Source organism: Odocoileus virginianus, chromosome 33 (assembly GCF_023699985.2).
Source record: "Odocoileus virginianus isolate 20LAN1187 ecotype Illinois chromosome 33, Ovbor_1.2, whole genome shotgun sequence".
NCBI lineage: Eukaryota > Metazoa > Chordata > Mammalia > Artiodactyla > Cervidae > Odocoileus > Odocoileus virginianus.
The window spans coordinates 21906448-21925047 of record NC_069706.1 but is presented as its reverse complement, the minus strand read 5'-3'; the positions used below and the strand labels follow the sequence as shown (position 1 = coordinate 21925047).

At 43.6% G+C, this 18600-nt stretch overlaps 1 protein-coding gene across 2 annotated transcripts; it reads left to right on the top strand.

The window, feature by feature from the left end:
* The first annotated feature begins 231 nt into the window (after positions 1–231).
* Positions 232–16942, top strand: ZKSCAN2 (zinc finger with KRAB and SCAN domains 2). 2 transcript variants are annotated; one of them, XM_020874047.2, is made up of 7 exons: positions 232–1026; positions 2026–2212; positions 4417–4508; positions 4838–4964; positions 7982–8662; positions 10496–10987; positions 12287–16942. In XM_020874047.2, the coding sequence occupies exons 1-7, from the start codon at positions 622–624 to the stop codon at positions 13207–13209; spliced, it is 2907 nt and encodes a 968-aa protein (XP_020729706.2). In that variant the 5' UTR covers positions 232–621; the 3' UTR covers positions 13210–16942. The 2 variants fall into 2 exon arrangements, with proteins under 2 accessions (XP_020729706.2, XP_020729707.2); XM_020874048.2 differs by lacking the exon at positions 7982–8662.
* Positions 16943–18600: the final 1658 nt, after the last annotated feature.

Here is an 18600-nt window from a genome sequence, read left to right as displayed (position 1 = left end):
CAGCTCCTCTCCCTTAAGGGGCAGGGCCGCTTCGCGGCTTTCCTCAGCGTGCGGTAGTTTCCTGAGGACGGCCCAGGACACCTTGAGCCAGAAAAGCCAAGGGCTGGCCTCGGATAACGCGGGCCCCTACCAGCCGCCCGCAGCGGCCTGGGCGCGCCGCCGTGCCCCGAGCCTCGAACCCGGAGCCGGGAGGGGCTTGCACACCCGGCCCCACCCACTCGGGGGCTCCTCGGTCTCGCCTCCCCCGGCCCCTGACACACCCCCTCCCGGCCCCGCTGTCCGCCCCTGCCCTCCTGTCCTCGGTCCCCTTGTTTTTCTGGTCCTCTAGCCTCGCTGTTTCAGACATTGCACTAAAAGATGAATCCTGAAAAACCACATCGCGGGGACATATATTGTGGCAAGAAGAGGCCGAGGTTTTGGACCTTAGAGTACAAGTTCACCTTTTCAAGGGCCTAGGATGGATTTGAGTAATCAGCCTAGGGTACCCTGTTCCTGCTGACACTGCCGTTTTCACCTCCCTTCCTTCCCATACTTCCAAAACCATTAGCAGGCGGCTCTCGGAGGTTTGACTTCTTTGAGTCTCCTTCGAATCAAATGTGAGGTTGACCTCCAGGTTAGAGCATGGCTACATCCCTGGACCCTCAGACCGACGCGCCCCTGGAGGTTGAAGGATGCCTCATAATGAAGGTGGAAAAGGAGCCCGAGTGGGTATCGGAGCCCATTCTCGAAGGATCGGAAAGCTCTGAGTCAGAGACCTTTCGCAGATGCTTCAGGCAATTCTGTTATGAGGATGTGACTGGACCCCATGAAGCTTTCAGTAAACTCTGGGAACTTTGCTGCCGGTGGCTGAAGCCAGAAATGCGTTCCAAGGAACAGATCCTGGAGCTGCTGGTGATTGAGCAGTTTCTCACCATTTTACCGGAGAAGATTCAGCTGTGGGCACAGAAGCAGTGTCCGGAAAGTGGAGAGGAGGCGGTGGCCCTGGTTATCCATTTGGAGAAAGAGACTGGAGGACTAAGACAGCAGGTGAGAGAGGCTTTTCCAAATTTATATGTTTAGCAAGGAGAGGGTGGAAAGGAAAGTGGACAAGAGATGCATTGCAGAAAATGCAAATTGCAGAAGGATAAATAGCAATGAAAGACCATTAAGGGGATCTACCTCAAAGGGATCATAATTTCATATTAAATAGGAAAAAAGCTTTGGTTGAACTATTATCTTGCAAATGACACTAAACATTATGCATCTGAGTATTTGTTTTAAATCTTTGCATAATGTTTCCCCCAGATTTTGAGAGAACAGTACATTATGCTTCACAGGATTTGACTTCTGCAGCTTGCTCCTAAAGAGGGCTGTTTTGATCCCTCTTAAAAAAAAAAAAAAGAAAGGAAATTCATCAGTTACCCCAGGGCCTCCTGTAATCCTTTAATATCCCAGTCCAGTCTTCTGAAGTGCCCTCAATGTCATCATCCTTGTCACCCTCCTCCATTTTAATCACTGATCCTTATTGTCAATGACTTTGCATTCTCGTCTTAATTGTTTTTCACCAGCCCTTTCCCTAACCTCATGAAATCCTGCAAGGTTTGCACTTTCACCTGGCAAGGGATTTGCATTTATGTAAAGACCTGTCTATTAGCAAGTTGCTATGCTGGTCAGAAATAGACACTCAATGTCAAGATTAATTTTCTAAGTTTTCATTTCACTAGTGAATTAGTGTTCTGAGAACTTTCACTTCTCTGTGAACCTAACAGATGTGAGGACTCAGTATTCTGATAGCAGGGAGGCTCTGTATTTTACTCTTAACAGATTTTCCCTCTCTGTATATTCCCCCCTCTCCTGTTCCCTTCTGCCTAGACTTTTGGATAGCACTATGGACCGGTGTCCTCAGAGGTCCCATTGGGAATAGAATGAAATTTTCATTCCTTCTCATATCTTCTATCCTTCGTTGATATCTTTCAGGGGGGAATTTGGCCCTGATCTGGCCCTCTTTTCCTCCCTCTTTCCATTATGGCATTGACTATTTCCCAGGTTAGCAGTCCTGTGCACTTGGAGAAGCAAACCCCCCTTGGAGCAGCCTGGGAGGTGGCAGACATTCAGCCAGAGCCCGTGGAGGCCCAACCCAGAGTGATGTCTCAGGAGGAAGCTGAAAGCCTCCACTCAGGATGCCAAGAGCAGCCAAACCAAAAGAGAGAGCTTCGACCCTTACCCAAAAATGGTAAGAAGAACGTACTGCATGCCCTGTGCAGTGACCATGGCAGATTTGTTTTGTAGCCCTAATATTCTCACTTGTTCACTGTAGGGCCCTCTCGATACATACTTGAAAATAAATTGAATATTTGGGGAGAAAGACTTCATTAGCTTCAAGAATTGGGAATATGGGTGACAACTCTTTGTGACCCCATGGACTGTAGGCCACCAGGCTCCTCTGTCCATGGGGATTCTCTAGGCAAGAATACTGTAGTGGGTTGCCATGCCCTCCTCCAGGGGATCTTCCCAACCCAGGGATCAAACCCAGGTCTCCCACATTTTAGGCAGATTCTTTACCAACTGAGTCACCAGGGAAGTCCAAGTAAAAGGGATCTTAAGATGAAATCTGAGAAAGTTTAAATTGTCCAGACTGGCCTTAAGGTCTCCTAATGTTATTTAAGAGTCTGCATTCTGCAATCAGCTTGTGGGTTTTAGTCCTGCATATATATGATTTCTTGGCTGGCTATAAACACCTTAAAAGATTGGAAGAAGAAATGAGATTTATTTTCAAAAGTGACTGACAGTAAGGTATCACAGAAGTGACATATGAGAGGGATAAGACTTTGCAGAGAAGGGACCACTGATGTTCATGTCTGCCCTGGACATAAATGAATCAAGTCAGATACAAGGAAATGAAGAGCTGTCCTCCCCATCCCCTGCAGCGTAGTGTCAGGCTTAAAGAGAGGAGTGGAAAGATCACTGGACCTAGAGCACAGTGTAAAAAATCATGGTTTTATATCCTTTCTCTGCCCTTCTCTCTTTGTGATCTGAGCAAGTAATATTAATTAACCTCTGTACTAATGCATAGAGATTAAGAGATTAGGCTTTAGAGGCAGACAATCTGGGTCCAAACCCTAACTCAGCCATTCTTTATCTGTGTGACCTTGGTCAAGTTGCTAAATTTCTTGAACTTTCTGTTCTGTCATCTCTAAAAGGAAGATAGTAAGATTTTAGCATAGATTAAAAGAAGCCTCATTAAAAAGTCAGTGCATAATAGTGCTCAATGAATGTTAGTTTCCTTTCTCCCACAATGGCATTGTTATTTTTAAACTTTAAAATCTATCTGATTTACACAATCCCTCATCAAGAGGCAAGATTCACCATTACGGACACCACCTCCTTATCTGTCCTGAAATACATATTATGATAGAATGCTTTGCAAATATTAATGGTTTCTGGATTCTTCAGTGTTTGTTCATCAACATCAAAGTTCCTGTGTTCACATGGATTAGATGCTACCAGTTACTTTACCTGCTAAATGTATGGTATTTCTGGGTTTTGCTATTCCAGGGTGATAAGGAGTTCCTAAAGTGGGAAAGTTTGTTCTGTGGAGGTTCTTACTGGGGGTATGGAGGAAAGGAAATTTGAGGGATAAGCATCTCAGAAAGGTGAATGCCTTCTAAACAATGACGTAGGATTTCAGCCAGGTGTGCCAAAGGGAATAATATGTTTCCAAGGAAGTGGTTCCATTTGGTTTTGTAGAAAGTAGTAAAGCAAGCTTCTGAGTTCTTGGTCACAATAACATTTATTTTTGAAGTTTTCCTAGATAGTGCTAGAGCAGAAGTTAGACTGCAGATTGTCTTATACTATATAAGTTTATTTATTTTCCTTCCACCTTTCTGGGAGTACGTTTGCCTGTAGTATTCAGTACTGTGTGTCTATATTTGTTAACTTTATAAGGATAATATTTACTCAGAGGGGATGAATTTATGCTAGAAATTGCAAACTGGTAACTCATGTGCCAAGTCAAACTTGTTTCTCAAAGAGTTTGGGGATGAAGGTTTTGTTTGTCTGTAGTTCTCAAGGTTTAAGACTTGCGATTGTACATAAAAATCCAGCTTTATGGCTTCTCTTGAAAAATATTAGAAGCTCTGGCTATGGCAGGGCCATAGTCTAAAAGGGAGGCATCACCCAGAACCGAACACTGGACCTGTGCTCTCCAGTTCCCCACAGTCCTCACCTCCCCCCTTTCATGATGTACTTTATCTGCTTACTTCCTAAACGCATCTGCATTTGTGAGCCCTGCTCATGGTTTGGAGCATTGTTCTGAACTCATTGAGAAAATGACCGCTTTTTGTTGGTTTTTTTATACATGCTCATCCATAAAAGGAGAAGCAGAATGAGTAAAAGGTCCAGAGCCCATAGCACTAATAGTTTCTTTTCTTCTTACAGCTCGGCCTTCTCCCTGGATTCCTTCTCCTGCTAATGAATGGAACACCATAGATCAGGAGGTAACAGCCACACGAGTTCCTGTCCGGTCCCAGGTAAATTGTAACAGTTCTGTCTGGCCTAACTTCCTAGGATGTTCAGTCACAATGATTTCTTCAAACCTCTATACTCACTCCAAGAGACTTTTCCCCCATTGCTCCTTTTCCAGAAAAGACTGCACGTAGCCTTCTGAGTAATCGGACTCCTTGCTGGATCCTCTCTCTTATGATTCTTTATAGAACTTTCACCTCATTTGGCACATAATGTATACTTGGCTCTTTGATTTCAGCTTTTATCTAGGGCTTTCCTGTCCTTCATCCGTGATCATTCATCCTTCAGAACCTATGTGGTTATCTTGGTAGTCATTACTCTTAGTGTGTTACAGGGACCAGTGAAAGATGTCCACATGGCAAGAGGGTTTTCCTGCAAAAGGAGTGTGCATCAGATTCCTGCTCACAAAGACCTCTACCGGGATATTAGAAAGGAGAGTGTTGGGAACATGGTCTCCCTGGGTAAGGATTCTATCCCTTTTCAAATAAAAGATTTTAGGATTTCTAGTGTATTCACTTCTACTGATAGTAAAGTAGTATAAAAATGTTATCATTTTAAGGGTCATGGGTTTTCTGTCATTTCTCTGCTCTAGCATACCATGTTCTCTTACCTCACTCATTCCTTTCTTCCAATTTATATTATAGATTTACACATATTCTTATAATTTAGTGGTTAAAACATTAGAGAGATTTATAGACGATTGTCATGTTATTTAAATATAAAACTCACCCACATCCACTAGACTAAAAACTCTATAAAAATCACAAGGTATTTTTAGGATTTGTTTTTGTTTAACATGCAGTAACCCCAACATTGTGCACAGAGCCTGTTTATGGGTGGTGCCCAGCAAATATTCATTGAATGGATGGAAATATTACAAATGGAGGGAAAAAAGTGATTTAAATACAGTAATCTTGTGAATTATTTAAATAGCACACATTTTTACAAGCACACATAACCACTTGTTAAGTGTAATTTTACAAGCAAACTTTTGAAGAACTGTATCATCTGCTTTAACGGCAGGGATAAATATGTTTCATTCATATGTAAGCTGAAAGTCAAAGATTACTTATGAATGGAACTAAAGGCCTAAAATGTGTACAATACACACTATAGATACTACAGACCTATGTTGTTTGAGTAGCCACTAGCTATCCATGGCTATTTCAATTTAAATTTATAAAATTAATTAAAATTAAATGAAGTTTAAAATTCAGTTTCTCAATGGCAGTAGCCATATTTAAGTTATTCAGTAACTGTACTAGACAGCACAGTTATAGAACTTTGTCACAGAAATTTCTGTTTGACAGTACATGTAGACACTAAAGTATAGAGATTACAAAATGGGCCATGTCAAACTGAATAAATGAAGATAAACCAACAGTTGTTTATGATCAGAAAGCAATTAAAGCACTTGGAAAAAACTGCCAATTTAAAATGATACCAATGACACACCAGTAACAAAGCACTCTTCCCGAAACAACAGGACCCTTGATTTTAACTTTCACTTAGGGCATCCATGCTTCATTGCTGACCATTGATCCTTCAAAGACTTGTGTGGTTATCTCAGTAGTCCTTGTTGTTAGTTACAGAGACAAGTGAAAGATAGCCACACACCAAGTTGCCCACACAATAGGTGTTTCCTAGTGTTGCCTTGGATCGCATAGCATCCAGACCTAGTAAAATGATGGATTAGAGGCCTTAGTGAAAGCTGCTGTGAGTGAGTTAGAGGCCATCCTTTCGACCTTCAGCTGCAGCCCAGTGATTCCGTGTATGATAATTATATATGGAAAGGCTCAAAGACACTTGGCACAGTCTTTTATCTTAGATTGTAAGCTAAAGGCTCGTGAATCTAGCCTGCAAATTTATTTGGGCCTTGCACAGAGTTTTAACTTAAAATTTGTTCATGAATCTGGATTTCCAGCATCTCTTAAAAAGCCAGCCGTCAGGCACATTCTCACATTGCAGCAGCTGACCAGAGCAAAGTGGAGGAACTTGTGCTGAACGGCCAGGGCTCTCACTCCAGCCTGCCTGGTCCTTGTAGATGTTCGAACTTCCATTGTCCATGCCCTTCTCTCATGTGAAAATGAGGAGCAGATCCTCAGCCCCAGGGTTCTTTCAGCTAGCGTTTGATTTAATGCTGCTTCTCTAGGAGGGATTTCTTGATAGCTCAGTTGGCAAAGAATCTGCCTGTAATGCAGGAGACCCCGGTTCATTCCTTGGTCGGGAAGATCCCCTGGAGAAGGGGTAGGCTACCCACTCCAGTATTCTTGGGCTTCCCTTGTGGTTCAGCTGGTAAAGAATCCACCTGCAATGTGGGAGACCTGAGTTCAATCCCTAGTTTGGGAAGATCCCCTGGAGAAGGGAAAGGCTACCCACTCCGTATTCTGGCCTGGAGAATTCCATGGACTGTGTAGTACATGGGGTTGCAAAGAGCTGGACACGACTGAGGGGCTTTCACTTCACTCTCTAGGAGAATTCCATGAAGCTCTTGTGTGTGTTTTCTATAGAAGAAAACTGAATGTTATTACATACCTATTAGGCATTAGACACGTTACAGATGATCACTTACTTAATATTCCTAGCACCTTGTTGGGATTCCCAGGTGGCTCAGTGGTAAAGAATCTGCCTGCCAACACCACGGGAGACATGGGTTCAATCCTGGGTCAGGAAGATGCTCTGGAGGAGGAAATGGCAGCCCATTACAGCATTCTTGCCCGGGAAATCCCATGGACAGAGGAGCCTAGTGGGCTACAGTCCACAGGGTCACAAAGAGTCAGATGCGACTGAGCGTGCACACACGTACCTTTGGATGGATGATATTATTCTCTAGGAAACTGAGGTTCAGAGAGATTAAGAAACTTCCCCTGGTCAAAAAGTAAAGTGGTGGAGCTAGGATTCAAATTTAAGACTTTTTAATCTCCACAGTACTGTAAGGTAAAAAATTCAAGTTGCTTTCCTATTATTGCATCTCTTTCCCATTAATTTTGCTAGAGTGTCTCCAAAAATTCATGACTTCTCATCTCCCACAGCCCCAGTGTGTGTGTGTATGTTGTGTGTGTTGAGTGGGGGAGTGAGGAGATATGGGGAGCAGGTGTAAGCACACTTTATAAGTAACAAACACCAGTTCATAGGAGCGTGCTGTAAACCTAACAATATTAGATACTTGAGAGGGAGTCAAAGGTAGTAAGTGTTTCTTACCCCTAAAGGTTTTCCTTTAAGAACTAGCTGGGGAAGGAAGTGGTACATACGTGAGATGTGAAATGGTAGTGTAAGTGCCGAATAACTGTGCCAAATAACTCATACAAGAATCTAGTGTGCACTGTCATGGTTGAGGAAGGCCTTTAGAGAAAAGATGAACTGGACAAGATCCTTAAAGGATAGCTGTGAACAAGTGGTCCAGGAGAGCATGCTAAGCAGGAGCTTGGGGCATGCAGTCATGATCTCTCTAGCCTGAAATGTGTTTGTCTCACTATAGGAAGCACAGTGCCTACAGCTAACAAGATAGCCCGGTTGGAGCCAAGAAAGGAGCCATGGACCATAGGTCTGCAGTCCTCTAATAAGAGGACTGTCCTGCGAAGCAACTACATCAAGGAAAAGTCAGTTCATGCTATTCAGATCCCTGCAAGGAATGCAGGGAAAACATGGAGAGAGCAGCAGCAGTGGGGTTTGGAAGATGAAAAAATAGCAGGCGTGCATTGGAGTTATGAGGAAACTAAGACTTTTCTTGCGATCCTCAAAGAGTCTCGCTTTTATGAAACACTTCAGGCTTGTCCCCGAAACAGCCAGGTATATGGTGCTGTGGCTGAATGGTTGCGAGAATGTGGCTTCCTCCGAACACCAGAACAGTGTCGGACCAAGTTCAAAAGTCTGCAGAAGAGTTACCGAAAAGTGAGAAATGGCCATGTGCTAGAACCCTGTGCCTTCTTTGAGGACATGGACGCTTTGTTGAATCCTGGAGCTCATGCTTCATCCACGGATAAGCCAAGGGAGGTTCTGTCTCTCCCCAGACTGAAGAGAATTGGCATCAGTGCTAAAGAGCAGATCGATCTGGGGGAGGAGGAAGATGCAGAGGAGTCTGACGGTGATGATATGGGCACTGAGTTTATCCGGAAGCCTGAGCTTCATGGTGGCCCTGTCATATTTCAAAACCTGAGTGGTAAGAATGGCACTTTTATCCTGGTATGAGAATGGATGATGTTGTCTTGTGGAAAAAGGAGTAGACCCCCAGAAGTGACCAAACGCAGGGAATCCTGACACACACACCTTGCCACTCATCACTGTGATTGGCCACATAACTGAAAGTGCTCCCAGGTGTTCGTTGCTGCCCCTAGTGCAGTCTGAGTAACAGCCATGAAGGATTCTTTTTCAGGTTAGAGCACAGCTTGGGTTTTGAGTATCTGGAGTCTGTGGAAGGAAAACAGATGGAGTCCAGGGGTCCTCAGGGTCTAACATTATCTGAGAACTGTTATAATGCAATCAGTTGTGTTAGATTGTAAAAGTCAGGGACCCATTATCAAGGATAACCAGTAAAAGAATGTGTAGCCAACAAAAAAAGAATTGGGAAAAAAAGGAAATTCTCAAAGAAGAAAGGAGACAAAAAGGAACACAAAGTAGATGCAACAAATGGAAAGAAAAAAAACAGGATGGTAGATGTGTATCCACATGTCATTAATTATAAATTTAAAGGACAGGTTTTCAGATATATTTTTTAAAAACTATATTTACAAGAGATACATCTTTAATATTTTTTAAAAGCTATATTTACAAGAGATACATCTTTAATATAAGAAAACAGAAACATTAAAATTAAAATGATATAAAAAGATACTATGCAAAAGAAAGATGTTGAAATTTGGGGACTGGGAAATGCAGAACTAAACCACCAGTTGACAGTCATTGCGTGACAGTTGACTTATCATATAACTACTTAGAACTCAATTTTCTGTCTTTAAAATATGGCTTAGGTTACGAGCATAGTTGTTAGTGTTAAATAATATGGATGAAGGCATTCTGCAGATGCTACAATGCAACAGAACATTGCCTGGTGTCACAGTTATTAGTACCACCTTATGAAAAAGATGATAGTTTCTTAGATAAAATGGAAAAATAAACCAGACTAGGAGAGCTGAGACTGTATAATCGTGATTGCACCTGTTCAAAAGAAACAAATCTCAGGAAAAAGATGGGAAAATGTATTACTTATATACAGGTATTCACCATTCTGGAGATCCATAAACATGAGGGTCAGACAGTTTCAAATTTGGGAATCCAGTGAGACTGAAGGAAACCAGTAAGGCAGAGGATAGAAAAGACTTTCCTACTACAGATTACAAAACACCCCGAAAGCATGTTTAACTATATTCAAACATACTCTTAAAACTTTAATTCTGCTATAAAAGCAGGACATCTGCTTGTCTTATAGATCATTTCATCTCTTGAAATAGAGGACTCAGTAACATCAAAAACTACTCTGGATATAGTTCTGCTCTTCAAAAAAGATGGGCTAAAGAGGTGATAGCAACTCTCATCCTGTTGGGCGTCTTAGTCCATTATTCCTAAAAATTTTTTAAAGGCAGACAGCTGAATCCTTTAACCATAGCAATGGCAGATTTAGGGGCTGCATTTTTATTCTACCAGATAAACTTTGAGATAAGTATATCAATTTTAAAATCCTTCTGGGTTTTTGACTGAATAGATTTGAGAATTCTTATCTGTACAGTTTGAGTCTTCCTACCGAGAAGTATAGTGTCTCTCCATTCTTTCTAATTTTTATGTCTTTCAATATAATATTATAGATTTTTTTATACAGACCCTCTCCTTTCTGGCAAAGCTTATTCCCAGACATATCATAGTTCCAGGAAATGGGATTTGTTTCCTGTACTTCTTATATTTTGTAATGTATGAGGGCTACGGACAACTTATATCTTTGAACTTTACCCTTAAATGGCTGCAGACACTTGTATCTTTGAAATTTATCCTTGAATGGCAGGTGTGCACTGGGGCTACGAGGAAACCAAGACTTTCCTTGACATCCTCCATGAGACTCGGTTTTATGAAGCACTGCAAGCCTGTCATCGGAAGAGCAAGCTGTATGGGGCTGTGGCTGAGCAACTGCGAGAGTGTGGCTTCCTTCGAACCCCGGAACAGTGCCGGACCAAGTTCAAAAGCCTTCAGAAGAGTTACCGCAAAGTGAAAAATGGTCACGTGCTAGAGTCCTGCGCATTCTATAAGGAGATGGATGCCCTGATTAACTCTCGGGCATCTGCCGCTCCCACCAGCTCCCCAGAAGAAGCCCCATCACCCTCAGTTCAAGAAAGAGACAACATGGAAATTGAACCCCAGGAACCTACAGTCTGGGAACCTGAGGAGGACTCCCAGGAGGCACTTGTTGAAGACTCTGGCAGTGAGAGAATGAGTGAGGAGGAAATCCTGCAAGAACCGGAATTCCAGGGACCTCCAGGTTTACTGCAAAGCCCGAGTGGTAAGGATCACTGGGGCTCTGGGGTAAAGGAGGAGTCAGTGGGATTACTGACAAGAGAGCTGGCACATCACGTGTGCATGTCTGTTCATTAACAAATATTAAGATTTGTGTGTCCTGTGCCATTTGAGGAAAAGGGTAAAGTAGCAGTGAATAAAACAGAGTCCCCGTCCTCATGGTACTTCTGTTCAAGGGAGGAGCTTAAATTTTCCTGATTTGGTCCTTGGGATCTCAGCCTTCGTTTTTGTGTGTAGGGGGCAGATAATGTTTTATATCTCCTAGAAATACTGTTGGGAAGAAGAACTTGGAATCATATGTGAGAAAAACTCAGGTCAAGGAGACATGTTGGTAAGCTCAGAGCAGAAATGTCTGTTATTGTGATATGCATAAGAAAAAGGCAGAGACAGAAAGACTTTATTCTGATTCTGAGCTCCACCTGTGGGTGTCCCACCAACCACTGGATGCCTTCACAGGCATCTCACCAGCAGCCCAGCCTTAAAAGTTTCAAAAGGAACATCAGCACCTTCCTTCCCACACCGTGGCTCCTCCTGGTGTCCTGTGGCACATCTGGCCCGGATGGTAGGGATGTTTTCTGATGCCTTCTCTCTCATTTACATCCAGGCAGATGACGTATTTTCTCAACTGTTGGGGAATTTGCATCTGCCCCCTCTTTAGTTGCCATAACCACTAGCTTAGCATTTCTCTGTCTCTTGCCTAAACTATTGTAAAAGTCCCCAAACCAGTTTTCCTCATTAGACTTGTGTGAAGCTCCCACAGCCGTCCTTAATCTGAGCTTATCTTTTTAACCTTACCTGTCATCATTTTCCTTCCTATACTCTATACTTATTCAAAACAAACATTTGAAAAAGGTATGAGAATTTGTAGTAGGCAAGATGGAATTGTTGACTCTAGAACTGGAACTGCTGAGTTGATAACTTTGGAAACAAAGTCTTTCTGTACCATCTCTGGTGAACATTGTTTTTAAGATGAGCTCCAGACCTGTCACCAAATCACCAGGCTCTGTGTAAGCTAGCTGCTAGGCTGTAACTTCTTCCAAGGCCCAGATGGACCCAATCAGAACACTTCCAAAGAGGACATGACTGGGGCTTCTTACATAAGTCAGTGGACTCACTGATGACTGTCCATGTGACTGAGAGAAGGTAAGGCCCAGTGAATCAGAGAAGAGTCCCCGCACCTGAGGTCAGTGCAGCACACCGAGGCCTGCAGGCACAGGGCCTGTCAGCCGCACTATTTACATTAACCCAAACTAGTCTGAATTGTCTATTGTCTTCTCTTTTTCAGACTTTGAAATTGAAAGTAGTATCAAGGAGGACGCAACACAGGTGATCTGTAAGGACATGGAGCAGCATAGGGCATTCATAGAAAAGTCTAAAAGGGTCATTTCCCAGAATGTTGACCCAGGTAAATATCGTAAAAGGGATTGCATCTCAGGAAGACAGTGGGAAAACCTTCACGGAATCCGACACGGAAAACTGATGCCTCAGCCTCGAGATTTGGGGAAAGCCGTAGTGCATCAGAGGCCTCTCATGGGGAAGAGGCCCTTCCGGCTCCTCAGATACGGAGAAAGCTTTGGAAGGAGTGCGCGTCTCATGTGCCGCATGACCCACCAGAAGGAAAACCCTTCTAAGTGTAGTGTCTGTGGGAAGTGCTTCGGCAGAAGCAGGAGTCTAGTCCGACACCAAAGAATCCACATGGGAGAAAAACCTTTCAAGTGTCTCAACTGCGGGAAAAGCTTTAACGACTCCTCCAACTTTGGTGCCCACCAGAGAGTTCACACAGGAGAGAAACCCTACAGATGTGGAGAGTGTGGGAAATGCTTCAGCCAGAGCTCGAGTCTCGTTATACACCAGAGAACCCACACTGGTGAGAAGCCCTACCAGTGTGGAGAGTGCGGGAGGAGCTTCACCAACAGTTCACACTTCAGCGCCCACCGGAGAGTCCACACTGGTGAGAATCCCTACAAGTGTGTGGACTGTGAGAAAAGTTTCAATAACTGTACGAGATTTCGCGAGCACCGGCGAGTACACACCGGGGAAAAGCCCTACGGGTGCATCCAGTGTGGCAGACGTTTCAGCAAGAGCTCTATGCTCACCAAACATCGGGAGGTCCACGCGAGAGGAAAGCTGCTGCCACCCCCGCCAGCATTCTGCTCCCCGGAGAACCCCCTCAAGGGCAAGACTGATGACTTCAGGCAGACTTTATGATGATGAGCTCCTCTCTTCCTAAACGTCCCCTTAGCCATTTCACCCTGATCTCACTCTCAGAAGCAATCTTTTCTTAGCTATACAGTGTCATTCCCAAGATAAGCTTGAGAATATAAATAAGCTAAAGGCTTGGATCCTGTTCTCACCTCTGCCTCTTACTTGATTAGCCTGTTCCTCTCCTGTGTGTCTCAACCTTTCCCCTTTAATAAAGTGAAGAAGATACAGGGTCTGAGTACACAGTGAAATTCTCTTCAGTATGTCGAAGCCACTGCCGTGGGATCCCTAAACCCAACAACATCCAGAATCCTTCAGTGCAGGGGAGAGTTGTTGCCAAGGAGATGAAAATGTCCAAAGTCGCTTTCATTATCCGCCATGTGTGATCTCGGATGCAACTCGATCACAGCTTCCTGTTTGGGTAGAAATTTCAGGAGCCTGATAAGAACCACATCGGATCTGTCTTGGTTTTGAAGGTATTTGCAAAAGAAGATTGAAGATGTTTTAGTTCCCTTTAGGAGTCTGTTGCAGTGTACCTTTTTTGTGTCAAGAAGTTGATCTAAAGAGCTCGGGTAGTGTCTCTGTATTGTCACTGAAACAATGCCCTGCCCTCCATAGAGACAGGACACAGCTGATCACCCATTATCCTTTGTAGACTAACCTTCTCTGTACCTGAAGACTGACATCCCTTGGCTGTTGCTTCTCCAGCCTAGGAGTGATCCAGTTCCCTTCACTGTTTCTTGTAAGTCCTACACTTACCTCTTCATTGTTCTGGGTGCCCTTGTCTGACTCTTCGGAATTACCATGCCTTCCTCAGACTGAGTAGCATGCATGCTCCTGGTGTGTCTCTTTAAAGTGGAATTCAGACACATTCCAGTTCTGAATGTGTAACTGCTCTGGTTTTTATCTAGAATATGACTGATACGTGGCAAATTTTTGCCTCCCAACCCCACACTTATATATAATATTATATAATTTTAGATAGTTTTCTAAAACTCTGAGGATCCAGGGAAGAAGTGAGTTAGAGACCTGAAACATTCAATATTTCAAAGATCAGATGGACTCCTTAGCCCTGCTTTAGATCATGTAGTCACCTTGGTCCAGACCAGCTCTCCAGGGCAGTTTGTTAAGTATACCGTTGTTCTTTTTTTGAGGCTAGCCCTTGTTCATATGGTCATAAACCTCTCTGTAGAGCCCTGAGTAATTTATACAACTCTATAGCTCACTGAGTGAAGGTGGAAACTATCTGACACTTCAGCCCAGAACACTTTCTGTTTTCCACACTTACCTGTTGGTCTGAAAAATCTCTTTGACAACCCCCAGCACTGACTCAATAACTACTGAAGGAAGGGTACAGATGGGGAGATAGTTCACTTATGGATGTTGCAGATAAACACCTGAGATTTGGTCATCCAAAGCTGTTACTTCAGGATGCGACCAGTGGCATTTATACCCTTAAGGTGACGGTAACCTCAGGGGACTTTGCTTTGGGGAAGGAGAAGTCACAAGTTTAGTGGAAAGATAACCAGAGTCAGGGCTGTGTGTAGATCAATTTTTCACTTTTCTCCTTTCCTTTTCAGATGCTCTCTTATTAGAAGACATCTGAGTATGTTTGAATTTTTTGAAACTTACCCAAGAAGGTACCAAGGAGGATATAGGCAGTGTAGAAGGAAACGCAACCTATGGTGTCAGAATAGGCTGTGGCCTGTTGGAAGGCAGGTGACTCAGGTAAACGCTGATAAATGTTTCTTTCTGACATTCATTAGGAGCATTACAATTGTTCACATCTCACTAGGTTGATTTCCACTGTGTTGTCCAAACTATGAATTCCTAATAGTTAAGTGCAGTTTCATGTCATTATTGTGCCCAGCACAGAGAGGTGTGTGTGGTGCCAGTGGGGGTGTGCTGGTATTGTGTAGATGTTCTGGAATTCCTGCTCTAGAGAAGATGCACATTAATAGAAATCACCACGTAGTAATAGGTACCCAGGGTTGATCATTATATCAAAGCATGATTCAGGAAAGTAGATGATTTACTATAAATATTAATTAAGCACGGTTATGTGTAAGGCTATGTTCTAGGCACAGTGAGGGATATGAAAATTAAAAAAAAAGTCTTGGTGTCTGTGCTCAAGAAACTTGAGGCTTGGTGTCTGTGCTCAAGAAACTTGCAATATGATGAACGAACTATTGTAGCAAAAGATAATGCCAATTACATTCATGTCAGTTATGGAACATTATTTGTTCATTAATGAAAGAGCCACCTTCTCTTGCAGAAGAGTTTTTCTCAATGCCTAAAATCATATTCTCTACCTCTGTCTCTTAAATTTCCCCAATGGCCAGAAAGGCTCAGGAATCCCCTTCTCCAAGTGGAACAATCCAATTCTGTCTGCCATGTCTGGGATCATGCCAAGGTGGAATTGGGTCCCCTTGCCTGTTCCCAGTTGTAAGTGGGCATTTGGACTTGTATTAAATTAACTTAATGAACTTTGCTTCTGAAGAAGGAGACAGTCTTACCCACCATCTTAGACCAAGGCTGTTTGTATTTTATCTTTTTTCAGGTGGAACATGAAAGTCAAAAGTGAAGTCACACTCTGATTACTGTGTCTCATATCACATAACATTGCCTTCATGACAATCCGTAGGAGAAGTTTTTTTCCCTAAGTTTCAGTATCAGGGAAAGCGCTGATCCTAAAGCAAAAAAAAAGTTACCTTACAAACACTGTGACTTTTTTTTTTTTAGCAACTTACTACTCTTCTTTCTTTGTTCTGGCTGCTGGAACAAAGAAACTTAGAAAAACAGAACTTTTAAGTCACCTCAGCCACCTAGTTAAACCTGTATTTGCTTAATCCTGTCTTATATCTTTAAAAATTACCCCATATCCTATTTTTTAAAAGTGTACATAAGTAGTCATTTTATTCTCTGACTTCTTAACCAAGACCCTTTGGAGCCTGGCTGTATCCCTACCTACACTTACTGTGTTACTCCCACAAATACCCTAATTCTTACTGGCATTTTTATTACACATACAACCTACTTTATTCTTCTGGAAGGAAGCATTTTTTATTTTGTTTTTCTTTTAAGAGGAAAACTTCACAGTATACTTAAAACAGCTCAGGGCAACCTGCCAGGTAGAATGAGCATTAGACCAGAAGCTGTAAGACAGGTTTCATTCTTGTCACTACCACTTTCTGAGTGTTGTTGGACAAACCAGTCTCTCTCTCGGCCTGAGTTCCTTATCTGAGAGGAAACTGAGCATGATTGCCAAGACCACTCCAACTCCAAGGTCCCGTGAGGCTCTGGGGCATTGGAAGAGAGACGTTATAAGACCAGGCTGCCGCCCTGGCTTGCCACTGCAGGCAGCATTCAGGCCATACTGAATCCATCCTGTGAATCCATCCCAAAATTCAGCAGGAGGTTGCTGTGAGCAGTCCAGGAGCGTGCTCAGTGAGGAGAAAGGACAAATCACTCATGTTCAACAGCAGGCAGTGGCAGGTAGCTGCAGAGAAGAAAGACGATTTGGGGACCTCTGGTGCCCCATGACAGATGAACCTCAACTCTGAGGGAGCCGGGGACACCCCAAATGCAATGCTAAGCCCTTACCTCTGAATGCATTCCTAGTAAAAATGTATGTCCACTCGTTGTTTTGTGTGAATGAATGTTCACTTAGATGTCTTCTTGAAAACTTGTATGTGAAATAAATGTCTAAATAAATGACTCCCATTGGTTTTTGCCATAACTCGAAGACTGTCTTCTATTGAGGGAAAAGAGAACTTATTCAAGAGGTAATAAAAGCTGATTCTCACAGCGAAGGAGAATCTGTCTGTTTCCCAGTCCACTGTTCTGCCCCGCAGCTAGCAGAGGTCTTGTGTGAGCCCACAGCTATTCCCCTGCAACAGTCCGCTGACATCTGTCACTGCATTGTCCTAGAGGATGCTTCACTGTAGTTCCAGAGTAGGTTAGCCGTGGAGGCACACACGGTGTGTTCTCGTACACTCACAGCCTCTCCTGGTAGAACCAGTTGACACAATTTCCCCAGACACAGTGCTGCTTTTGGTTCACTATTTGACTTAAAGAGTTCCAGTGGCTTCCACTTAGCCCTCTTTCCCATAGCAGCTCCAACTCCATAGGTCACAGTCAGTGTAGGGATTTTGCCCCTTGTTGAGGATGTTTTTCCGACTATACTCTTAGAAACTGTGAGAAGAACTGCAGGATAAATTTCGAGCCAGTTCACCTAAATATGAAGTGGATTCCAAAGAGTCTCTCCCACCTAGCCCTTGTAAGCAGCCGACTGCAATAGCACACACCCACGGTCCTCAAGAGTGATGACCGCTCAGGGTCGGTACCTGAGTCCCTGCACGTTTTCTCTACTTTCCTTGAGCAAAGGGCCATGACCTTTTTGGAGGAAACAAAGATAAAGGCTCAGAATATTCATGTTAGAGTTCTTCACAAGATTATCTGATCTTCCATTTCTCTCTAGGGATTTAGGTCTATGAACTGACTCACTGAGTTAGATGAGAGATTTTAAATCTCAGGCAGCAGGAAGTGGGGGGGTGGGAGGCATTCTCTGAAGGTCCGGTGGTGAAGAACCCACGTTGCAATGCAGTGGACACCAGTTCGATCTTAAGGAAGCTCCCACAATGCAGTGGGACAACTGAGCCCAGGCACCCTGAGCCTGAGCTCCACAACAACAGAGGTCACCACGGGGAGAGCCTGTGCACCGCAGCTAGAGAGTGGCCTCCGCTCACCCCGCCTGGAGAAAGCCCATGCGCAGCAACAAAGACCAAGCGCAGCCAAAATATATATATTTTTTTAATCTCTAAGGGGAAAAAAGATCTATCTTAAGGCTACAAATGTTCACTTCCTACAAACCAGTTAAGACAATTAGATTTCAAAGGAAGAAGAATGAATCCGTTGTGTTTCAAACCCCAAAAGGAACACAGCTAGTCACAACCTCCAAACTCCATGATGCGTGCAGGGATTTGGAGGGGAAGCAGTGGTTTGGGGCCCAAGACTGGCAAATGCCTACCCTGCTCTGAAGTGGTAGATGCTGTGGCAGTGTGGGAATAGAGGGGATGGGGAGCAGACTTGGAAGGCCGGCCTTAAGAGTTGCTTCATGGAACACGCAGGTGTGCTTGCAACCCCTCTTGCTAGAAATCATCCCAGCCGAGACACGTGTGACTCAGCCGTACAACATGCTATCTCTGAGGACCACTGCCAACAGCACCATGTGGTAGACAGACGAATGGCAGCCGCAGAGGGCACAAAGCAGAAAGTTAGGACTTGAAGATCATGGAGAGAGGGGTGGATAAAGCAGATGTGGCCTATTCATACAATGGAGTATTAGCCATAGAAAGAATGAAATAATGGCATTTGTGGCCACCGAGAGATTATCAT